Here is a 26010-nt window from a genome sequence, read left to right as displayed (position 1 = left end):
TGTATTTGAGCATGTGGAGTAAGATGTCAAACATACTGTGCTACTATTTACCAGAATATGTCACATATTGTAATAAATAAACCCACAGTTAAAATGCATGTCTGTGGAGGTTTAACATGTGTGTGTGTGTGTGTGTGTGTGTGTGGGGAGGGTCTGTGTGAGACTGAGGCCCCTGACTAGATGGTGGATGGTAGAGGAAGGCGATTCCCTGTAATGGGGTTAAGGAGTGACAGGGTCATCAATTAAAGGAGCAGCTGATGCTGCTAACGAGCTACATGATTAATTCCCACAGGAGTAAAGAAAACATGGGGAGATGCATGAGCTAAGTGGCACAGTGCGCTCGCAAAGGTTTCCGGAAGGCGGCAACACTTATTCTTCCCTGGCTTTTTAAGACCCCAACCCACCAATAACCAGTCTGCGCATACTCACGGTAACAGCCTTGTTTCCAGTAGTATCCTGGCAGACAGTCCTCACACTTGGCCCCAGTGGCGCCATCTTTGCACTGGCAGAAGCCTGTGCCATTACACCGGTCATGAACAGAACCCATCTGGTTGCAGTTACACTCTGAAAGAGAAGCAGTGGGGGACAAAGAGATGGAGACGTTTCCTTTCAGTTCAGGGTCTTTGGTGAACTGCCACAGTGCTGTGGATGGAAGGCGGTTCAGAGATTCAGACCTGACATTTAGGCCCTTTTCAGGACAGATTATTTCATGTGTGTGTGATGTAAAACTCACGGATGATGTGACACAATTTAATTTCACTTTGCATGTTATAACTGCAACTGGATCCCACAGGACATCACACAAAACTGTCCCACTTTTTCCAGGTGGTTTATGCTTTTGATTAAATTCACTGAAATTGATTTTCTTAAGAACAACACCTGTGATACAGCTTACAGTACTGACAAAACTACACTGACCTCCAGTCTGATCAGAGAAACATATGACAGATGTCCTGTGTTACAAAATCCTGTATAGATCAGATGTTGTTTGGGAACTTAATCCCATCTAAACAGGACTGCAGGTTCTTTTGATCAAAGAATATCTGTTTTCAAAGGCAGGCAGAATAAGTGTGGGCAACATTTTGGTATTGAGGGACAAGCAGGAGTTTTTTGTTGTGTTGCATAATTAAACGAAGTTAAGTACAGTCTGTTGAAGTCTGGTCTATCAAACTTGTTACTTATTCCCCAAACTCCCCATTTCGGCCTCTCGAGATTTCGCTTCTAACGCAAGATGACACTGAATTTCTTTTCCTTTTTTTTTGAAAGATGAGTCAAATGAATGAATGAGTCAAAATTAGTCTAATTTCTGCAAATAATTAGCATTCCAAATATGTACATTAATAGAAGCTGACTGATAACAGATCAGTGGTGTTTGGTAGCAGCGGATCAGAGATAAGAAAAACTGCAGAGCTGCATATTTGCATTTGTCAGTTAGTTGATGATGAACCAAAGTTTCTCTCATGATTTGACATCTTTTGCTATAACTCAAAATCAAATGAACTGATTTACTATAAAATGTATTATAAAATATTCATTAAAGCTGCTGGTATCCGTGTGTTTGTGGGTCATGTGCATTAATGCTGAGATTGCATGGGAGCCACAGAGTGAATGTGTGTTTTAGAATGCGTAGCTGTGCAAAATACGTGTGCAAACGCATTCGTGTTTGGTCTCTCGCTCGAGATACACCGGCGTGAACCGGTTTCTTTTGCCACGCTCGGTGTGCCATCGTGCTGGCAGATGAGCTAATGGGACCTTATTTGTGCTGACTCCGAGGCCTGGCCCTGTGTGCGCCCCAACCGTGGCGAGTTTACCCTCCAACCCCCTGCAGTCCACCTACAGATGGATCCAAATCAGCGCCAGATTTTAGCTCCACAGCTATGCGAACAGGGTGACCTCTTATTAGAACGAGCCCTTAACATGACTGCATTTAAAAAGAGCGAAGGTATTATAGACAGAAGTATCCAGCCAGACCTCTTTATGGGGATGTGTTTCAGGACTTGGGCTCGGCCTCTGACTTCCACTGAAGGGAAATCTTAATGCTTCAGCATACCAAGACATTTTGGACAATGCTATGCTTCCAACTTTGTGGCAACAGTTTGTTGAAGGCTCCTCGAACAGATTTTGTGAGCCAGGCCTTTTGGTCCAACATCAGTGTGTGACCTCACAAATGCTCCACTGCATGAATGTGCACAAATTCTCACAGAAACACTCCAACATGTTGTGAAACACCTTCACAGAAGAGTGGAAGCTGTTAGAGCTGCAAAGCTGTCTGTGTGTTTAGAATTAGACGTCATTAATGTCTCTGTTGGTGCGATGGTCAGCTGTCCCAATACTTTTGTCTACATAGGGTACATAAACACATACAACGTAAGTGACTCTTCGAAAAGATGTTTTCTTTTTAGAGTACAGTCAGAAAATATTAGAACAGCTCTATGTTTTTCATTTTTCCTCCACACTCTAGCAGATTGGATGTTGAAAAGAGGTTCAAGTGTTGACTTTCATCTTTAAGGGTACTTGAGTATGTTTACATCAGTATTAGATGAACAGTGTTGGACTTCTAAGCCTTTTTATACATACAGTGGAACCCACACACAATGCAGCAGGGCAGTGAACCCAAGCACTCTAATTTCTTTTATGTATAAGACTGTAAAGGTCTTGACTGACCGAGTCAGTCACTTGGTGGTATTGTTGCTCTTACTGAAGGTACAAAGCCTGTGAACAAAGCAGACCCAAGAGAGCGTCAGCAGGCAAAATACCTGTTGATGTCTATGGGCTGTAAATTTCAGCCAGCTGCAAACGGCAAAGGATTTCCAACCAAGCATTGAAGGTTCGGACTTAAAACTGTAAACAGAGATATAATCAGCTTTTATAAAGTTGCTCTGGTGACTGTTTTTAGCAAACAGACGTGTTTCTTACCGCCTGACTAAGACAGGGCCAATATTTGCTCTAGTTTGGTCTCAACCAACTCTCGAGTGAAATATCTGCCTGTTTGCTGCTGCGTGCTTCATTATGTTCACCAGCCGCTGCTGTTTGGTGCTTCACAGGTGGTGTTCACAGTGTTGTTTAACAGAAACTACCTGCTACATCTGGAGGTGAGAATGAATCAAAGCAGAGGAAAAAAGTGTGTGAGAAATACTCTAAGGCATTCTGTAGAGCTGAGGACAACTGCAGAGTGAGGTTTTCACTACAAGCAACACCTTTCACACTGCGCAGATTTAAGTTATGTTACCATATCTGGTTCATTTCTGTTAACTGAAGTTATGGGACAGCGTATGTTCGACTAATGAGGGTAAAAACAACCTGAAACTGACTTAATGAAATCTTATAGTCGTTGTTTCTTTTCGCATCCCATTTGCTGGAGTGGAGAGCCAACACACCAAAATCTGCTTTTTATGAAAGTGTTCGCTCTATAGTTGAAAAATATTTCATAATAAATAAATAAATAAAAATCTATCTTTCAGTCTCTACATGAGCAGCTGCATGGACTTTAGAAGCAGCAACAACTAAAGCATCTCTTTGTCAGACACACACACACACACACACACACACACACACACACTCCCTCTGCAGACTGACCGATGCAGACGCTCTCATCATCCAGTTCGGCAGAGGCGTTGCGGAAGTATCCCAGTCTGCAGTGTTGGCAGTTCTGGCCCCTGGTGTTGTGCTTGCAGCTGACGCATGTGACGATGTTCAGGTAGTCGATGTAGCTGCAGCGGTTGGAGTGGCCGTAGCACTCACAGTCTGAAAGGACAGAGACAGATGTAGGTTTCTTCTGTTAGAGGAGGACAGTCAAAGCCAGTCTTTGTTTTTGTTGTTCTTTAAGCGTCCTCGCAGGATTCTCCGGTGACAGCAGGAAACGATAAATGACTTGCATTGGCAGATATTTTAGAGCTCCACGTCAATGAGCGCGTGAGTGACGCCGAGTGTGTTTTATGACTTGCCTTTGTGACTCTATATTGGTCCAATAAAGACAAACCACTCCCTCTCCACTCCTGCACACACAGGTTTGCTGGTGTCTGCTTCACTGGGCTGCACTGATTACTGATGGGAATAGCACTATCCTGTGTGTGTGTGTGTGTGTGTGTGTGTGTGTACGGGCATGTTAATTGTGTCTGGGAATTTAACTGCATGACTGGATGAGTAGATTATAAACTACAGAATTGTAACTCGGGGAGTTCGAGGTGGGTGATACAGGACTGAAAGTGTTTTCAGACCGCACCTGATGCTGAAATCAGTCTGACCCGACTCAGTTTTGTAGAAACCGCCTCTCCTCTTTTCTCTGTTTGCTCTTCTTTCTAAATTCTCTTTCATAAAGCGCGGCACAATCAGCCCTTAATTAAATTTTCTCTTTGTAATTCATGAATTAGCTGTGAGGATTTGATTGCAGGTTTTGCTCTGATTCGCTGGCTTCCATCCTTTGTCTCTAAGAGCAGCTGAATCCCCCGCCCCACTATCAGACCCACCCTGATCTTTACCAAGAACCTCCTGGTGTTTTGTTTCATTTTGCTCCACTTCATGCTGCCATTAACAAGCTTCTCGCCACAAATGACACACTGATTGAGACCTGACTGAGTGTCCTCTGATAAAACCAAAGTTAGGACAACTCAGAATACGGTGCAGCTTTAGATTCTTTTGAGTTATCTGCAGGTTTGGGTTTCGCAGCCAGTTAGCTCCCTGATGAAACTGATCGACACTGCAGGTCACAGAGGTGTGGCTAAGTAGCTCACTATTTTTGACTGAGGGGCAAAATAGACAAAAATATCCAGACAGACCTCTGTTTTAGGGGGTTGGACTGAGCCCAGTACTTTTGTCTATGTAGTGTATATCCAGTATATAAACAGATTTTTTTGTTCCATAAATTACACAGTGAAACTGTGACGACCTCAGAGCAGGCAGAGTCTCCAGCACACCTGGTGGCGAGTTGGGAACCACTGCACCACGTGCTTGTTCGGTTCATAAATTGAGACCTCTTTCAGATTTCACACCCTAAAACCAAAGCTTAAAAAATGAAGATTGCTGTAAGACCTTTTGTCTAATTTCCCCACAGAGAGAGAAATGAGCCTGAAATAATTTACCGCAGGACCTGCGTTGTGCAGACGGGTGTAGCGAGAGGTGGAGGGGTGCTGCTCCACATTTTCACTAAGATTATCTTGGCTGAGGCTGGTACCTAATTAAGGTTTTATTAAGCTTTAGAAGTTGGCTGCAGTGGTGTGCTGCAAGGCATCACTGTCCTCTAAAGAGGCGTTTACCAGGCATGTTTATGCAAATACACATTTAAATGCACATTAAAAAGTCTGAGTTTAGCTGTTTAATCAGCCGTCACATTATTATTTTATTATTGTTTGGTTGATGATGCCAGCTGAAATATTAATGAGCCGGTTTAAAGGAAGCCAGCGAGAGGAGCGCCATAAAGTGCCTCTCTCAGCACTGAGGGAACCGTGCTAGCAGTGAGGGAAGAACTGCCTAATTAAATATAAATGGCCAATTACTCCACGGACTGGAGAGGCAACAGGACACTGTTCCACAAATTAGCGTTACGAGTCAAGATGCTGCTTTATTGGTGTTTATCAATTTGGAATTGTTAACGGTGAAAGAGAGTTGCACTGAGGGAAAGGAACAGAGCGGCCTGCTTCAGAAGGGTCCGTGAGGTGGAGAGAATAAGGGTATGTTTTGCTAACAAGCATCCTTGCTGTAACCAGTAACCAGGGATTTCAACGCAGGCAATTGTTTGATGGTTTAATATGAATGTAAAGTGTAAACACTTACCTTGATCATGCACATAAATCAGACACAACCATGGGGGTGGGGAGTCACAGGTGCGTGGGGGGAAAAGAATGATCAAAATGAAAAACATGCAGTGAAAGGAATTTTTCCACAGGTTTTCTACTTGAAAAACATCATCCAAAGGAGAGAAAGAGTCCACTAATCTGAACCAGAGAATCCAAGCTTAAAGTCTCCCGTTTGTACTTTGAGACCACTTGCTGTTTGTGTCGGTTTCTTACCTTTGAAATCATCATATATGATCCCAAACAGCTGTCTGGCCTGGGGCTCTCCTGAGATCAAGAGTTTCAGAAGCCCTTGGGGAATGAAGGGATCTTTTTTGTTTAAGACTTGTCTTGCACACCGTTCGCTGTGCTACATTCGACTACAGCACTATACCTTCACACAGCTGGAGCAGGTATAGCCTATAGGTTGCTATGAGTGCTGCAGAGGTGGACGGGATTCCCACTGGATTCTACCTCAAAGACAGGAGCTGCTTTGTTCTACAAAGCTGACATAATCTTCACCCAGCGCGGTGTTTCTTAACTGGTTGGACAGAATCCAAGAGTCATCCTCAACATTTTATGAGAGTCTTATTTGAAAGGAACTTCTGTTATGCCACACCTGAATCAGAGTTTTAAAGTAAAGAAAATCTGATTTGTTAACTTAGGTTTAAGACTGAAACGTGAAATCGTCTTCAAAACACATTCTTAACCTTGGAAGCAGCAGTTGGCAGAACAATCCCCCTCATGGTGGGATTAGCACTTCTGGAGCTTTTGAAGAGGATTGTCAACTGCTCTTTCCAAGGTCAAGAATGAACTTCCATTCTCATCTTTTAAGCCATCTTTAAAAATGAATGAAAAGTCCTTGAAGTGCTTGGGGAAAAAAAATGGAAATTTTGACATCCATCTGGCTTCCACTTGCTGAAGAATGACACGAAGGCGAACCCCCAAACAGCCACCAACGGAACCTTTGGTGGTGAAAACAAAACAAAAATTTATCATTTTGGTTCGTCTTGAAGATATTTGATTCCAAGTTCAGATTAAACTCTGTGGCCTCAGGTGAATAAAAGAGGAGAATAAATGTGAGTTTGAAGATTCAAACGAAAAAAATGACTCAACTGTGGGCTCAAATGATTCAAATCACCACATTTAATGGAGCTATAAACACAATACTGTGTCACCCATTAACCTCACGGTGATAAATGTTGGGTTCCAATGTGCAACCAGTTATGAATCACGGCGCTATTATCCAGCATGTTCAGATTTTACCTTTCCTTTTCTCTCGTTCTCTCTCTTCTCTCTCCTCATCCTCTGTCCCGTCAGTGTGTCCTGATGTCTCGTGTCCCCGACTTTCCCTCTCGACTTGGTGCGCTACACGGGAGCAACAACTCGCAAATCAATCTGTATTGCCGTCATGCAGACAATCTCGGGCTGTTTTACCAAACGAGCGCCGATGAGACGGCAACATCCAACGATTTGTGAGAAACCTCTGGTAGTATAGATCCTGTTCACATATTTTGATGTAACTGACTAATGTTAGATGCTTATGGGTATTTACAGAACACTAAAGGCTTTATTTCTTCATTTAAAAAGTATCTTTAAATGTCAGAAAACCTAAAATGCTCTGACACGTGAGGGTATTTAAAAAGCATTATTCTGAACACAGAAACAAGATTTTTAAATCAAGAGCATTTTTAATGTCAAATTCATCTTCTACTGTTTTTTACCCTGCAGTTTCATTCATCATAAACACAAGGCGCTTCAATATTTAGCCTATAGCGTATTTTGACTGACAAGCTTTCATGTAGTTAGAGATAAATTTAGATGCGTTTGTTGTTTCCAGTTTCTATTTTTCACTGTGAGCTGCCAACTTTAACACATGGTGAGAATTTATCTTCTGCTTATTTACTCCACCACAAATGAACTACTGAATATATGAACAGCTACCCTAACACTGGCACCCCTACATATAAAAGAGATACCTCTCCTTTCAGCTTTTCTTTCTTTATGTTCCTCCTCTTCCTCTCTTTCCTCCCCATGTACAGATGAGGTTTTGTGGCCATGAGTCTCGAGAACGTGTCCGTCAAAGATATGGGAGGCTGAAACACCGCACTCGTCAGTGACAATGACAAAAAAATAATGAGGGATATTTTATTTTATGAAAATGTTGCCACCAGCACACATGAAACGGATACCTTTCCTTTCATCTTTTCTTCCCTCCCCGTACTCAGATGAGGTTTTGTGGCCATGAGTCGCATGTACGTGTCCCTCAGACTTGTAGGGGACTGTCACACCACATCAAGCAAATGCATCATGTGAGGAAAGTTATTTATGCTCTTTTTTCCTCGACAAATTAAACAATAATTCAACAATATCTGCCTTGTGGTTTCTGGCCAGAGCACAACAAAGTTGGCCAGCCCGTTAAACGTGAAAGTCTGTCCCTGACTGACCTGAAGCTGCCTCAGGGTTCGGATCACGCTGGAGGTTTCCCGCTGGCCATTTGTCTTTCAAAACAAGAAGGTGCAAATGCAACTTCAGCAGCCTTAACTGCACTGACTCTAAGGTCCAATGCCTAATGTTCACCATGAGGGAGTGAAACTGCATCTCTGCTGTAGCAGACCAGCATGGATCAGAGCGCGAGAGAAAACATCTCTCCGGAGTGCAGTGAAAGCACCCCCAACAACAGAGTGAGTCATATAAAAACGAGATACAGACTCGCAGATGAAAGAGCTGGGAGAGTTAACAGATAATTATAAGAGTTAGAATAAGTTTTTTTAAATCAAACATCCTGAGATATGAGTGGAAAGTAACTGCAGTTAACCCAGCTCAATCACTTCGGTACACTTTAAGAACAGATATTACTGGGGCCATGACAGAAAACTGAACATTTTATGTCGCATTATAGACGGCACCACTGAGTGTCCACATGACAGTTCAGCCACAATATCGCTTTGACCAGTCACAGCCTGCTCTGGCCTTGAACCCAGTCTTGTTTATTTGCTCTTTTTCTTTTCTTGCCCTTATCTTGAGTCTCAAATAAAATTTTGCATTTATTCTACAGAAAGCAAAATGAGTTGACCAACAGTCTACTATATTGGTGGACAGATACAAATACGTGAATTTGGATCAGCTTGAGTGCAGTTCTCACGTTCAGCTTGTGAGCAAGCAGGTACAACATGGATACCTTTTCTTTCTTGATGCTGCTCTCCCCAGTGTCCAGATGAGGATGTTGTTCTGTGGCCATGAGTCTCATGTCCATGTCCCTGAGACTTGTGGGCAACTGAAACGCCACAGTTTCCGTCAACATAAGAAGCAAAAATTTGGATGTAATTCTCTACAGCTCAACTATAAGAATGCAAAACTACAGCACATATGGCTGAAGGGTGTACCTTCGTGCTCCCGTTCCTGCCCATGTCCAGAGGAGCTTATTGTTCTGTGGCCATGGGTCTCATGTCCATGTCCCTCAGGCTTGTGGAAGACTAAAACACCACAGTTTTCCATCAACATAAGAAGTGGAAATTTGCTTGTAGTTCTCTATAGGTAAACTACAAGAATATAAAACTACAGCTCATACGGCTGAAGGAAGTACCTTCATGCTCTCTCTCCTGCCCATGTCCAGAAGAGCTTATTGTTCTGTGGCCATGGGTCTCATGTCCATGTCCCTCAGGCTTGTGGGAGACTGAAACACCACAGTTTCCGTCAACATAAGAAGTGGAAATTTGGTTGTAGTTCTCTATAGGTAAACTACAATAAATAAAATGACTGAAGGAAGTACCTTCATGCTCCCTTTCCCACCCATGTCCAGAGGAGCTTATTGTTCTATGGCCGTGGGTCTCATGTCCATGTCCCTCAGACTTGTGGGAGACTGAAACACCACAATTGCCATCAACATAAGAAGCAAAGGGTCAGATGTAATTCTGCTGGTTTTCAATTCTCAGGGGGCCCACTTTGGGTCATGGTGAAAGTTTGTCTATCACTACAGGGTACAGGTACACTACAAGAATACTGCCATTACTACACTTCATACATCTCCAGGATATACCTTCATGCTCCTCCTCCCTTTCCTGCCCGTGTCCAGAGGAGCTTACTGTTCTGTGGCCGTGAGTCTCATGTCCATGTCCCTCAGACTTGTGGGAGACTAAAAAACCACAGTTTCCATCAACATAAAAAGCGAAAATTTGGATGCAGTTTTCTAAAGGTCAACTACGAGAGCATAAAACTACAGCTCATATGGCTGAAGGAAGTACCTTCATGCTCCCCTTCCTGCCCATGTCCAAAGGAGCTTATTGTTCTGTGGTCATGAGCCCCATGTCCATGTCCCTCATGTCCATGTCCCTCAAACTTGTGGGAGACTGAAACACCACAGTTTCCATCAACATAAGAAGCAAAAAATTTGGTTGTAATTCTCTATAGGTAAACTACAATAACTAAAATGACTCAAGGAAGTACCTTCATGCTCTCTTTCCTGCCCGTGTCCAGAGGAGGTTATTGTTCTATGGCCATGGGTCTCATGTCCATGTACCTCAGACTTGTGGGAGACTGAAACCCCACAGTTTCCGTCAACATAAGAAGCAAAAATTTGGTTGTAGTTCTCTAAAGGTAAACTACAATAAATACAATGACTGAAGGAAGTACCTTCATGCTCCCTTTCCCACCCATGTCCAGAGGAGGTTATTGTTCTATGGGCGTGGGTCTCATGTCCATGTCCCTCAGACTTGTGGGAGACTGAAACACCACAATTGCCATTAACATGAGAATCAAAGGTTTCAGATGTAATTCTGCTGGGGGGCATTTTAGGTTGTGGTGAAAGTTTGTCTATCACTACAGGGTACAGGTACACTACAAGAATACTGCTACACTTCATACATCTGTAGGATATACCTTCATGCTCCTCCAACCTATCCTGCCCATGTCCAGAGGAGCTTATTGTTCTGTGGCTGTGAGTCTCATGTCCATGTCCTTCAGGCTTGTGAGAGACTGAAATACCACAACTGTCATTACCATAACCAGCAAAAACTGGGATGTAAGTCTGCTGTTTCCAGTTTTCAGGGGGCATTTTGTGCCATACAGTCAGCTGCCCAGTTTAAGTTGCAATGAAAGTTTCTGTCACTACAGTCTATAAAGCTAAAAGATAATTTCCGTTACTATACCTTTATGCTCCTCCTCCTCCTCCCTTTTGTGCCCATGTCCAGATGAGCCTGCTGTTTTGTGGACATGAATCCCATGTTGGTGTCCCTCAAAGTTGTGGGAGACTGAAACATCACAATTATTATGAAGATAATAAGCTTAATATTTGAACTTCAGCGGATCGGCTTATCGTGTTACGATCACGTCTGTTCTTTTTTTGCTGCTGTTGTTTTTTGCTTTAAGCTGACCAGTTCAACTTGCTAAAAGAGTGTAGCACTGCATACTAAATCTCAACACTGCAGAGATACCTTTCTGCTCTTCCTCCCTGTGCTCAGATGCAGTTGTTTTGTGGCCTTGAGTCTCATCTACGTGTCCCTCAGACTTGTGGGAGACTGACAAACAACATTTGTCACTGACATAGCAAGCAAAAGTTGGATAAATTTCTGCAGCTTATAGCAAAAGTTTACCATCACACAACTACAGTACATATAGAGAATATACCTTTATGCTCCTGCCTTTCTTCCCTGAGCTTAGATGAGATTGTTGTCTCATGGCGATGAGTCTTGTGTCCATTAGTCTCATGTCCATGAGTCTCGTGTCCATGATTCTCATGTCCATGACTCTCCTGTTCGTGAGTCTCATGTCCATGACTCTCATGTCCATGAGTCTCGTGTCCATGATTCTCATGTCCGTGAGTCTCATGTCCATGACTCTCATGTCCATGACTCTCCTGTCCGTGACTCTCATGTCCATGATTCTCATGTCCATGGCTCTCCTGTCCGTGACTCTCATGTCCATGACTCTCCTGTCCGTGACTCTCATGTCCATGACTCTCCTGTCCGTGACTCTCATGTCCATGACTCTCATGTCCATGATTCTCGTGTCCCTGACTCTCATGTCCATGATTCTCATGTCCATGCTCCTCAGACTTGTGGGAGACTGAAACACCAGAATCCTCAATAAAATAACAAGCAGTGATCTTGATATATTTATGCTGTTTGCAATTTTTTATGGGCAAAATCTTTTGAGTTGCACAACTCATGTTTTCTCTACTGCACACCTGCACAAGTAAACCATAATATATAATTATATTTCAGTAGATGTAGAAGCTGTACCTGTTTTTCTTTCTCCCTCGTCCTCCTCCCTTTTCACACCATGGCCATGGGTCTCATGTTTGTGTCCCTCAGACTTGTGGGAGACTGTCACACCACAGCCATAGTTAACACATCAAGCAAAACCGCCTCAGAATTTAATTTTATATGTCCTTCTTTGCTGGGAATCTAAACAATAAATAAACAATTTGTCTATTTGTTTTTTCCCCCCTCTTGATCCATTATTCATCCATTCCATCTTTTTCTTTCCTTGGCCTTTAGCTTCATCGCCTGTCTGAGAAAAAAAATATGACTCTGCCGGTTGTGCCTAAATGTGATTTAGCTCTCAACTGAAAGGCTACCATGTAACTTGTTAGGTTTCCATCTAAATGTAGAGCAGATTTTAACCGAATTTCCACAAAACTGGCAAAAGAAAATGTGAATTAATGTGTGTTTCCACCTGCTACTCAAGCAAAGATAAGATGTTTCTCATGTATTCATTTGAGGCAAATTAAATGCTCTGCAGTACAGACAGACCTGATTTTGTGCTTCATCTACACTGTGATTGTATACTTTATGTCACTGAACTTCAGCAGATTTTGTTTTTATTGATACACCAACTTCTTCACCTCATGCAGGTGTAAAAACGATAATTGTATTTTTTTTTTATAAAGGGTTTCAATGCATGTATAAATCCACAGCACTGCCTTCTCCATAAAAAGAAACGGATACCTTTCTGTTCAGGTTTTCTTGCTTTCTCCTCCTCCCCCTCGTGCTCATATGAGGTTGTTGTTTTGTGGCCATGACTCTCATGATTGTGTCCCTCAAAATTATGGGAGACTGAAACACCACAATCATTACTGTCATAAATATGAGGCGTGTTTTTATGAGAGGTCTGCCACCACTACACGTAAAAAGAGATACCTTTGCTTTCAGACCTTCTTTCCTCCTCGTGCACAGACGGCGTTTTGTGGCCATGAGTCTCATGTCCCTCAAACATGTGGGGGTCTGTCACACCAGCCGCCATTTGTCATGTAAGCAAAGTCGGAAAGCAGGCAAAATTTTAGATATACTTTTGCTCTTCGTAATTTTCTAGGACTCATGTCTGTCGCATACATCCATCACTACAGTGAGCCTCCACTACAGTACATGTAAGGATCCACCTTTGTGCTCCTGCTTTGTCTCCCGGTGCTCAGATGAGACTTGGTGTCCATGAGTCTCATGTCCGTGTCCCTCAGACTTATGGGAGACTGAAACAGCATAACTGTCATTTAAATTATGAGCACAAATATTTGGGATTGAGCAATAGGGTTTTTACAGATACTGACGGCATACTGAAAAATGCTAAACATATGCAGTAAAAATTAAAATCTTGAATAAGCAGAGATGGAGTGTAAGTTGCCATGTTTACCTTGAGAGGAACGTTCAGATGAGCTACTGCACTACAGGCAAGCTACACAACAGCTGCTACCACTACGTATAAAATACCTGCCTTTTCAGCTCTTCTTCCCTTTTCCTCCAATTCTCGTATCTACTGCACATTTCCATCACTTCACGCTAACTACAGTCAGCCAGAGCCATATGAGGGTTTACCTTTATGCTCCTCCTCAGGCCTTTTGTCCTTGTGCTCATATGAGAGGGTTTTGTGGCCGTGAGTCTCATGTGTGTGATTCTCAGACTCGTGGGACGCTGACACACCACGAATTTCATTGACATAATAAGCAAAAATGTAGATTAATTTTTGCTGTTTTTATTTTTTAGAGCGAAAAATGTTTTGCAAACACACATGAAAGCTCATAATCCACCACTACAGGCCAGCTACAGCTACAACTACGAAACAAGTAAGGATATACCTTTATGCTCCTCCCTGTTCTCTCCGTGCTCAGGTGAGATTTGTGTTTGGTGGCCGTGAGTCTCATGTAGGTGAACCTCTGACGTGTGGGGGGCTGAAACAACGCAGTCTTCTTTAGTTTATCTACTGCAGATTCACTGCACCACAACTAAACTACAGCATGTAAATCTTGGAGAACTTTGCCTCCACTACATATAAAAGAGATACCATTCCCTTCAGCCCTTCTTCCCTGCTCCTCCCGTTTCTCCTCCCCGTGCTCTGATGAGGTTTTGTGGCCATGAGTCTCATGCGCGTGTCCCTCAGACTTGTGGGAGACTGAAACACAGTTGTCATTAAAAACATGCAACATGCATATTTCTGCCATGTTATGCCTTGAGTTTAATTCTGGTCTGCTGCATGTGTCGTAGTAGATTACACACTCTTAAAAGATATACCCGTGTGCTCTCTTCTTCTCTCTTTCTCCTTCTCTGTTTCCTCTCTGTGCTCAGATGAGGTTTTGTGGCCACGAGTCTCATGTTCGTGTCCCTCAGACTTGTGGGAGACTGTCACACAGCATTTTTCATTATTAAATTTATGCATCTTTTGCTTTAGGTTTAACTCACAGTTAAAAGTTTATCTACCACATCCATCCACACATCCACACCTCCATCCACATCCACCACCACAGTGTACCTTCACGCCCCTGCTCCTCCTTTTTCTCCTCATGCTCGTATGAGGCTTTGTGGCCATGAGTCTCATGTCCACGTTCTTTAAAACTGTGAGAGACTGAAACGCCACAATCACCACTGACATAAGAGTAATATTAGCTACATTTTCTGAGAAAGATTGCCTCTCTATATGTAAAAGAGATACCTTTCTTTTCAGCCTTTCCTTCCTCCTCCTCCTCCTCCTCCTCCTTTTTGTGTCCATGAGTCTCATGTCCGTGTCCCTCGGATTTGTGAAGGACTGTCTCACGTCAGTCATAAGTGACACAACAAGCAAAGACATCTTATGGCACAAATCACATTTGCTCTTTTCTCAGCGCCGCGCCCTGAACAATAAATTCATTTGCTATCCATTTCTACTTCATCCTAGCGTCTGTTTTTCACTTCTTTACCCTTCAGCTTCCAGTCATTGTGTCAGATAAAAATATGACACTGCCGTTGGTGCCAAAATTAAGATTTAGCAGAGTTGCTTATGTTGACTGACAGACTACCACACCAGTGAAGAAATAAATTTAGGTTTATTTGTGCTGTTCAGTTGAGGGTCCCGGGTTTCACCGTGAGCTGTTAAATTTAACTCATAATAAAAGTTTATACTGCGCATTTGCTGCAACAAAAGTAAACTACAGCACATAAATCTACAAGAACGTTTCCACTTCTGCACACAAAGCAGTGCCTGTCTTTTCGGTTATTTCTCTTTCCTCCTCCTCCCTTTTCTCCTCATGCTCAGATGAGGTTGTTGTTCTGTGGCTTTGAATCTCAGGTACGTGTCCGTCAGGCTTGTGGGAGGCTGTCGGATCACAGTCGTCATTAACAGAGCAAGAACTGACACCTCATGAGGTGTTTTACATACTCTTTCCTCAGCAACCTGAGCAATGAGAAGTTTATAATTAGGCTGAGTCTGCAGTGGGTAAAGATTACTGATAACATCTGCCTTTCTCTCCCTTCCAGTCTTCCTCTGAGACCTCGTTTTCCTTTTCTCTTCTCTTTCCTCTCTCTGTCAGATAGTGGATTGCCCCATCAGGGGCCTCAGCCCTGAGCTTGGGAAAAAGCTGTGAGAGTCAGAGAGGCTTGAGAAACTCCTTCATCACTACTCTTTCACTTTGGGTGTGAAAGAAATGACATACACTTCCTTTCTATCTGAATGTCAGGAAGTTTTTGTTCTAACTCTCTGTGTGTGCTCGTTTCTGTGATCGCGTTCCAGCCCATAATGGAAGAAGATGATCTGCCTCTGCTTCTTTCTTCCTACTGTACTTACCCAAAATATTAATATTCATAGGATCCTACATATTGTTTTGTATTATCTTCTCATGGGCGTACTTCCTTATGTTGAGATTGATATTCTCTCTGGTGCTACACTCACACAAAACTCAAATCAGCATAGGTGCTAGAGACAATTTGGCACACACAAATCCCACTTTTGCTGCATTTTTAATTGTCTCTTGCTCAAGTTTCCCACTTCCTTCCATTTTTCTCTGCGTGTTCCCCATTCCCAGAGGGCGTTATGCCATTCCCAGGATCCTTTGCTTCAAGTATTTAGGGCTAGCAAGCGTAAATGAAAGAAGTGATGTGAAACTAGTTCAGTTTATGGATCAAGTCTCCTCTTCCTTTTTAACTTTCCTTTTGCTGCAACACGGACACAATTCAATAAATCAAGCCAACAGAGTCCTCCTCACAGAGACGATTAAGAGTGAAAATACAGATAACCAATCACATGAAGCGACCACACTGTGCACGTCATTGAGGGACTAATGATCACCGGACCACTAGAGAATTCAGTGCTGCATGCCTCCATCTGTGTTTCCCCTTGGGGTGTTTTTGTATAGGCGATGTACGTCTCCAGTTATTCTTCTTCAGAAGGGGGCATCCTGCAAGCATCCTGCTCCCCTGCGGAGCGTCCCCCTTCAGGCTATCTCCTGCCCACTCACTCCCCCCCACCCTCCCTCCCTCCCTTGGGCTCCATTGAGACAGGACGCCGGAAGCCGTTCTCACAGCACCCCGCGCCGTTTCACACAACTGGCATCATGCCATCGTTACATCTCATCAAAGTAACCCCTGACTGCCTCTACTCACGTCCGACTCTGGTCCCTCTAGACCTGCTCTCTCACACATCTGTCACGGCTGCAGATACTGAAAGGGAGGAAATAAAGGAATTCTTGTGGGAAAACGGGATTCTGAAGTACGGCTGAGCATAAAGGCATTTAATCTCAGTAACCTATGCTGCCTTGGGGGGTAGGAGTGAATTGAACCATTCTTGGCATTAATCTCAATCAGCTCAGAAAGAACAGTCTGACATCAGCAACCAAAGTGTTCGGGGTTCCCGCCTGCTCCACACTGACTGGAAGGAGGAACCTCCAAGACCATGTGATCCTTTCAATATCTTGACATGCCTGACATAGTAAGTCAGTTGAGGTGAATGTTGTGGGGATGCTTTGGGTTTAGTCCTGATTCTGTCTTTCCTGGTACCTCTCGGTGTCTTTACATCACCCTGATCCAGTGGCTGATGCTCTATAATCCACTCAGGGTCTCTGAATGATGTAAAGACAATGTCGACTGAACTCTCGCAAACCTTCCAGCGCCACATCCTCGTTTTGCTCCCTCTCTCCACCCCTCCAAACTGCCTCTCTCTCACTCACTCACTCGCCCATGTTAACTAGATTTCACTGTCACTGCGTAAATTGAATAAGAGTCTCTTCCATGTGATATGATGCTGAACACCATAAGATTATGATAGCTTGTGTGCACGGGGGTGTTGGTGACATTCACCTCCTGAACACCATCCATTTTGGAGGGGTTCCGCTCTATAAAAACCATCACGATGGCTGGAGATGAAAATGATCTCCTGATTCTAAATTAGATTATTCTATTTTCTACATCCACTCTGATCTAGAGCTACGGGTGTGCCTTACCTCCTCTCTCACTTTGTCTCGGATCAGAGTGCTCTCCCTCAGGTTCGAGGAGGCTTGCATGATGGTGAGCGCGAATCAGGGGATGCGGGATGGACTCTACTGTGATCGAATGGTGATGGCGATCAACGGCCGAATGATCCGTGTGCTCCTTCAGGACTGAGTGAGACGGATGTGAATGTTCGGGGTTTGTCTCTGAGGGCGTGAACTCCTCCTGTGTCTGGGAAACTGGGTGCCCCTCTGACGGAGCTGAAGGAGGGAGAACCTCTGCTGTAACAGGAAGTGTGTGTCAGATTCCCCCACGGGTACCACAGGAGGCTCAGACAAGGGGCTAGTGGGTAGCACACTATCGGTTAGCGAGGTGGAGCTTCTCTCTGCTGGTGGAGCTCTGGTGTCTGTCGCATCAGCTTCATGAGAGCCGAGGATGTAAATGCAATGAGGAATGAGTGGGCAAAGACATTAGCATAAGAGATGCTGCCTCAGATTGTTTATCCAAAGAAAGCCTTCCTCTCCTCGCTTTCCTTTTTTTTTTCCTTCAGATGTGCAGATACACACACACATCGCCTGCACGTTAATACACACAGAAGTGAGAACACACAATGAAAGTGTGATTTCACACTGCTGAGATAGGCTAAACTCAAAAGCTGTTTCACAACCCTTTCAGTGCTGGAGGATTGTGGGAGTTTTTTTTTCTGCAAAACACAGTGACTGTCAAAGGTGTGACTATTGTTAATATGGTTGTAAAAATGAAATCACACACTGTTTGTCAAAGTGTATTACTCTGTTTTACACTTGCAGTGTTGTGTAAGGACGTGTGCATATGGTTTGCACACACTCAGTTTTGTCATCATGGATGAAATGGACACGTAAACGTTCGTCTCTCACATTCACAACAGCAATGAATCAATTACTGATCTATAAACGCAGAACTGTACAGTGGTGCAGCGTACTGAGTTTATGTATGCACACATAATCTGAATACATAAACCTGCTGGTTTAAATTTTCCCGTTCTGATGTCCTCGCTGATCATTGCACCATTTTCCACTAATGTGAATCTAAAATGGTTCGGTGGCCACAATTTTTTTTTTAGCTGTCAGTTAATGAGAGAAAATAGCATAATTGTGATGCGAGACGTTGGGCTTTGTGGCTGCAGTGCTGTTCTGTGCGAGGTTCTTCGTGTGCTGCTCCATTTTCTAGAATTACTCCGTCTCCATGAGTAATTGATAATAAAGATTTGCAGTCAGTTGCTACAGGTCTCCTATTATCTCTTTTTTTTGACTATCTGAGTTATTTTGGTCACTTTAAAAACATGATGTGAACAAGACAAACTACATCAAAGCCAACACAAAAAGAGAATTATTCTTTATACTTTTTTGATAAAGTGTGTCATACACCGTATTCTGCTCGCTGAAGGACAGCCAGTTGTTGTAAATTGTATATGTATTATATATATTTTGTTGGTTTGTGTTTTTTGTTTATAAAACTAGATGACAGGAAAGCAGAGATGGAGATCGTCCACCAGGCACAGGAAAGATGGATCTGGCAGGCTTTAATCTTGGGCTAGCAGTGGATTTGGGGTCCAGGGTTTTTGTAAGCTCTACACCGTCAATAAAAAGCAGGGGTTTACATAACTTTAAACCATCATACTCATCTATTCTAGTTGTAATAACACTGCAGTCACGACTAAATTACATTATGCACAAAAAGTCTCTCAAGTTTGCAGGCGCCGCCTACCTTCACTTGGATCAAAATGATGAGGGTTTAGAGAGCTGAGCTGTGAGCTTCCAACCTTAGAACCGGAGCTGCTGGAGGTAATGGACTCTGTATGGGGGGGTAATAAAGACGAAGGCTATTCAGCCATGCAACAGCGCCATCACCCTCTCATGCACAACATCTAAGCTGATTCATTACATAATCCTGTGCCTGTCTGTCTGCGCAGATGGACTCTAACTGTCCCATGACACACTCTCTCTGGCACACACACACACTCTCACACACTTCAGAGTGCACGCCGCTGGTTCATGGCCGTTCCCGGCTCGGACACACTTTCAGGTGTCTTCCACGAGAAAGCGTTTGCATTAAATGAGATCATTTGTCATCTGCATTAATGTAGCCAGAGAAATGATTACAATAATGTCTAACGCCACCTGTCAGTCTGACAATTCTCATCATGTATTACCAGAGTGCTGGGCGTTGATTTAGCTCCACGCTAATGAAGCCATTGTGATTCAGGGGCCAGTTAACAGATTGCCAGAGTACCTAATGGTGGCGGACCGAGTGACAGCATGGATGTTATTAATATGTCACATGATTTTCCAGACATGATCCAGTTTCTCTTGGTCTAAGGCCAAGTTCAGTCTTGAATGTAAGGATTTCATTATAAAATAGAGACGACGATGGGCGCACAGATAGGATCTTATTTGGGCGACTGGACGATCTAATGCAGCGCATCCCCTGTCTGCTGGTTCTGTACTCGGGCTCTTCTGCAGCCCTGGGATCTGACGCTGAATGAGAAGATGGAATAGGGTCATGTGAGGTCACTGTGACTCGTAGATGTATGACTGGGCTTTAGGATTTGGTTTCTCTGACCTCCCTTCCCCCAAACGTCCTAAAGCTGTCCAGTTGACCAATAGGATGCAGCCTCTGTGGATCAGACTCTCTTGCCAATGGTTTGCTAATCCTCATCTGAGCATGCTCAGTTACTTAACTGGGGCAGCAACATGACAAAGGGTGCAACTACTACGACACGCTGTCCAACCTGTAAGTCCACTGTGAAGTTTACATGGGTGCGTCTGCTTCGCAGCACAGACCACAGTCATTGATCTTAAAATCCTGCACTGAATGCCTAAACTGGAATCTGGATTTATCAAATTCCTGGAAAAAAATAATAATCCTGAAAATATGATTTATATAAGCAACTTGTGTGCGGATGAAAATAAAATCCCAGGCTGCTTTAACACTTCTCCACACAGTTCACAGATGAAGCGAGCATCTTCTGAACATATATTACAGCTACAAGCATCTTAAAATAACACGCAGGCTCTGAATGCATCTTTGGATGCCAATGAGTCAGTGGAGACAACTGAGATTACAGATTATGTGATTCAAGATACCTAATGTGGTAATGTGATCTAGTTATTAATGTCACAGGACCTTCGCCCACACAATACGGATAAACCTGCAAGTGTGTGTGTGTGTGTGTATCAGTGTGTCCTCATACAAACAGTAGTGGCGGCAGCTCTGTGAGAATGGAACCTAAGACCTGAGATCCCCGGGAGGAAAAGGAGGAGATGAAGATGATTTATGGGTTTCACTGAACTGCGCCATATGCCCGCCATAAATCTAGACACACACACACACACACACATAGATAACAAGGGTCTGCTCACTTCATGGTCAGGTTCAGGCCAAATACACTTTTCTAAATCTGAGATTAAAATAACAAGAAGAGTCTACAAGGTTATCATCTCTCTTTCTGGTGTCCCAGAAATGCAAGTGAATAGCTGTTATGTCTTTGCTAGTTTTTATATAACAAAAATTATATTATTTAATTGGATATATTTTATGCATTCATAATTTAGGAGTGAACAATTTTACGTGTCCAGTATGAATAGTTCTTTCCTTTAGAAACAGCTGAATAACCCTTTAAATTTGGCAATATGGATTAAAGCTACAGCGATTATTCACGTAATCCACTGGCTGATGAACCAGCATCAATTTCATTAATTGAATTAATGGCAAAAAGCCTCTCAGGTATATTTTCCTGATTTTCTTAGATTTGTCTTCATCTTTTCATGTATTTCATACATATATTTCATATTCTGAACTGTTTATTAGACAAAACAGAGAATATAATGAGCAAAATGATTACCTGGAAAAAAAATGATCTGTAGACTAATTGATGATGGTTGAGTTGCAACCATATTGTGCATGTAAAATCTAACTTAAATCATCACATTATGACTGTGAACATAAAATCTAAATGTGATATTCTGTGTCCTTCACAGCAGGCTTACAAAGGACTCTTGTTTATATAACATTAGAGCTTCTGTCAGCCCTCCTAAATCACAGCTAATCACTGAATTCTCTGAGTTCCCCACTGATGTCAGCCAAACAACAAAAGTGCTGTGCTGTTCAACAAACGCTCTTAATGGATTTCCTTCAGACAAAAAAAAAAAAAAAGTCTGACGACATCACAGCACTGCCGAAATCCCAGCTCCTCCCACATCCTAAGTGCTTTTCTGGTGGAACATGAGAGGTCTGATGCCTACCAAGATGGCAGGTTTAAATTTAGCATGAGGGCGAGTCGGGGTTTGAGTTCCACTTTACTGTACATTCAAGCGGCTGACAGGATCTATTCTCATCCGTCCCGGGCTGTTTAAAATCATTCAGTCAGAACAAATAAAGTCAGAACGTCCGTATAGTTTGACGCGCTCTCACTCAGCACTCGACAACCGACGTCCGACAAGGACGTCACAGATGCGTATGACCAGGGAAACAGTCAATGTACATCTGAAGACCTCCAGGAAGTTGCAGGATGAATTATGTATGATGTATACGCAGACACAAACACACTGCGTTTCAGCATCTGGACACACACGTTTACTTTGTCTCCACTGCACTGATCAAAGAAGTATTCAGAGCTTCAGCTTGAGTAAAAGTACAGCAGTAAGATCTCTGCAATTTTGTCTAAGTAAAAGTGAAAGTAAAAATATCTGCCAGTGCAGTTAGAGACTGTTTACAATAGAAATCAGATTTTTTAAATGATGGTACCAGAGAGGATTTTCAAATGTCTGCTAAAGCCAGCAGTTAACTTAATTTAGCACAAGACTGGAAACAGTAATTCTGGCTCTGTTCAGCACTGACAAAATTCCCCTGCATGCACTGCTAAAGCTCATTATCCAACACATATGCACATTATATCACGTTTGTCAATCCCAAACACTGGAGTGTAAAAATCAACAATTTGCTGTTATGTAGACGGTTATGTTCTGAAAGATTTCTTCATTTCTTGACTCTGTGAAGTGAAGTTACTGAGTCAAGGAATGATATGTAAGCCACCATAAAACAGCAAACTGTAATTTTTACACTCAGATTTTTGTATTAAACACACAAGATAAAACATTTAGTGAGCATAAGTGGTGCTGGTAGGCACATTTTGTTGTGTTTGGACTAGCTGTGCTAAGCTAAGCTAACTGCTGGTTGTGGCTTCAAGGAGACAGCTTATTGATTGTTTCATCAACAGAGCAAAACTTCTATTTTTCATTATGTCACTGTGACGGCAGATGTTCTCACTTATTTTAAGAAAATGAGACTTTCTACAGTATTGACTAAATATATTCAGTTACTCTCTACTTCTAGCTGTGGCTAATCTACATTTTCGCACCTTCGCGAGGGGCTCCAAAGGGCTCATGGGTAACAGCCGGGGCCCATTCAGCTTTTGAGGTCTGTGTTTCCCCTTGGGGTCTGCTCACACCTTCGGCTTCACCCCCTGCTTCACCTTCAGTTTTTTCCTGTCTTTCATCCTCAGCTTCACTTTCACTCTCAGCTTCGACTTTAACTTCGCCCCCTGACTCATCTTCAGCTTCAGGGACAGCAAATGTCTTAGATGAAGCTGATGATGTGAGTATTCAGCAATACAGGTAAAAAAAAACAAAAAAACAAAAAAAAAAATCTTGATTAACAAACGGAATCTGTGGAAACCTGAAACTGAACCACTAAACTCATTATCAGCCCATTTGCGACGATCATTCTTTTCTTTGGGAACTCATACCCATTTTTTTTCCAGAGAGCCACACAATTGTGTCTAATTGTGAGAGGAGACCTTTTAAAAGCAGACTTCTGCAGTGCAGCCCAATTGCTCAGTCCATCCATGCACCAGCCTTTTACTGTCCGGCCATGTGGAGAAAAGCCCAGTGCTGTCAGGGTTGATGTTGCCACTTTGCCGATCGTTTCTGTCTAACAGCTCGGAGGCTGAGAGCCTCTCCACAGAGAGAATCCCTAATCAAATTCCCTTTTATTCCTGCCTCCCCGAGCTCCTCACCCAGAATCACACTGCATTACAACACACTAACATATGCCAACATCCTTCTCTCCCATTCCTCCCTCTTTCTGTCTCTCTTCTGTCTCAGCTCGCTCCATCCACCACCCATCCTCAACCGAACCCTCGCTCATCCCTCCCTTTCTTCAATCCATCAACGGCGCTGTCTTTAGTCTAAATAAGAAAAGCAGAACTGTGGAAGAATTCCTCCTGTGCAGGTTAGTGTGATGTGCTGTGATGAAAGGACATGGCGACAGAGAGGCCTATTAATAATGAAGCACACGGGGCCCGAGCTGCCGCACCGAGAGAGGAAACGCAGGAAAAGAGGGATGACTGACTCTGGAGCCAGCTAAACATCACAGCAAAGAGGGAGAGTTTAGGAGACGCACACAAGGCGAGGTATGGGGTTGAAACTTAAATTTAACAAAACAATAGAACAACAGAAAGGGGGTGGGACAAAACAGGAAGAGAGAGACTGGAATACCACCTCTTCTGCTTTGCTCTGCATTATTACTTACTAGAACCGGAGGGTGAGCCAGCAATTGTACCTGAAAGAGAATAAGAAGAGGAAGGGGAGATGAGAACTTGTTTATTTATGCATTCAATTTGCCTAAAGACTTGACTCTGCCTCATTCATCAGACTCAGGTGGCAGAAAGATCTTAAGAGCTGCTCCTGCAAAAATAAGGGGTTGTTGTAGACCACCTCTCAATGTCCCAGAGTAATTACTGGGTCTGCACCCCCCTAAACCCCACCCCCACCCCAACTCCTCCCTAATTTAACCCTCAATTCTTCCCCGCACCCTCACATTCAGGGGTCCTCATCATATATGCATGTTTTAAGCGAGCTGTACCACTTCGCTAGGCTTTCGATTCAAAACTTTTTGCCTTTCTTGCACATTTTCCAAGACTGCATTTCTAGTTAGCTTAGCCTGGCATGCATAATGCAATCTGTAGAGACCAAACTGCGAGCTGTGGCCATTCTGTGCAGCGTTTCGAGCGAGCAAGTTGCACACATTTTAATTTTTAAATTCTGCTGATGGGAAGGGTGGTTATGGGCTCTGAAGGTGTGTGTCAGTACCATTAAACCTGGCCTGGAAACAACAGCGTGCTAAAAAAAGGGCTGGCAATAGAGTCATTCTGTGTGTGCAGGTACAGGTGCGTGCATGTGTCTCTGTGCAAGCGAGTGTGTCTATGTTTGTTTGAAAGGAGAAAGCTTGGGAGGGGCTGCCCTAGATTATTATTTTATCATAGCTTGCGACTGTAGCTGGCTACACTCTCCAAGAGGATTTCCCCCCACGCACTCCCACATTGTTACACAGCTCTGATCTGCTCTCTGCACTGAGGGAAGCTCAGCCTCTCCGTCGTCTTCTCTCAACTTCTCCCCTCTTTTCAACTCCCTCCCCTGATCCTACTTTTCATTCAGGACCTCAGAGTGATGAGAAAACCTATACGTTCATCAGTCAAGAGTGCCGGTGATTGAAATTAAGTACAATGATGTAACAGGAGAACCTGGGAACATTACAAGTACAAGAAGGAGAGCAGAATAAGAGAGCAAAATGGGATAAAATAGAATATGAACACTTAACAAACAGGGCACAGAGCTAGCATAACATTAACTGGCATCTAACAGGGCACTACGGTAACATAACTGAGCTAAGACATCAACATCAGTTAACACTTCATCAGATGATCAGTTAAAATGGTTTTAGATTTGCTGCTGGGCAACTACTGTTATCTTTCAGCAGTTACAGCCGACCTGTTTGCCCCTTTTTACGGTTTTTGTGTTTAGCTAAGCTAACTGGCTGGATCAGGTGAACATGTTCCGGGTACGTACAGGTGTTGGGGTTTCCATTGGGTGTTGGCAGGTAGGAACCAGCCTTCCAGGACTTGGCTTTGAAGCCCTTCCTGCAGCGCTGGCAGTCCTGGCCAGTGGTGTTGTGTTCACACTGGCACTGGAGGTTCCCGTCCTGCAGCAGGCACTGGGAGGCATGGAGGTTACACTTACACCTTAACACAGAGGAGAACAGACAGAGGACACAGGTGAGATGAGATGACCCACGGCGGCAAATGAAGGCTGTAATCACACACGGGTTAAAGGATACTAGATGTTGTAAGAGCATTTTTACACCTAGAGATAAAAAGGAAAAAAAGTGCTGGAACTGACAGAGACAGAGCACAGATTTCATGTTGGTGAGCTGCATTATGGTAATAAATATGAAACAAAATAAGTAGGATTAAAATGCCATCCATCCATTTTCTATACCGCTTACTCATCAGGGTCGTGGGGGGGCTGGAGCCTATCCCAGCCGGGATTAAAATGCATTGTACATATTTTGTTCATTATTGAGCAGATGCTGTAAATTGCACCGTATGTGCGACAAAGGGAGAGTAAAACTTCACATTAGAAGTAACTTTCTTCATATATTTGTGGATGCATGTGTGTATCCATACTGTATTTGTCGTGGGGAATCTACAGTTGCAGATGTATCTGGAAAATGTTGCACATAAACAGAAATGAGAGTTGCAA

General features: G+C 43.3%; 1 protein-coding gene and 2 long non-coding RNA genes across 4 annotated transcripts in view; all 3 read right to left on the bottom strand.

Moving 5' to 3' along the window:
• Window positions 1-26010, bottom strand: part of ntng2b (netrin g2b) — a 59216-nt gene that overhangs the window by 2968 nt on the left and 30238 nt on the right. Inside the window, 4 exon segments of the mRNA XM_046374634.1 lie at window positions 430-564; window positions 3577-3744; window positions 24002-24031; window positions 25318-25490. Coding sequence (XP_046230590.1) covers window positions 430-564; window positions 3577-3744; window positions 24002-24031; window positions 25318-25490 — 506 coding nt within the window.
• LOC124051346 lies at window positions 7044-10083 on the bottom strand. The gene is made up of 3 exons (XR_006841808.1): window positions 9808-10083; window positions 9541-9630; window positions 7044-9244 (listed from the first exon to the last, which is right to left on the bottom strand). It is a non-coding gene; the product is annotated as an uncharacterized LOC124051346 (long non-coding RNA).
• On the bottom strand, window positions 10402-11661 carry LOC124051347. Of its 2 annotated transcripts, none has more exons than XR_006841810.1 (4): window positions 11394-11661; window positions 11201-11304; window positions 10647-11017; window positions 10402-10490 (listed from the first exon to the last, which is right to left on the bottom strand). It is a non-coding gene; the product is annotated as an uncharacterized LOC124051347 (long non-coding RNA). The 2 variants fall into 2 exon arrangements; XR_006841809.1 differs by having other exon boundaries at window positions 11201-11284.

This window comes from Scatophagus argus, chromosome 20 (genome assembly GCF_020382885.2).
Source record: "Scatophagus argus isolate fScaArg1 chromosome 20, fScaArg1.pri, whole genome shotgun sequence".
NCBI lineage: Eukaryota > Metazoa > Chordata > Actinopteri > Scatophagidae > Scatophagus > Scatophagus argus.
This window is presented reverse-complemented; position numbering and strand designations above follow the sequence as displayed.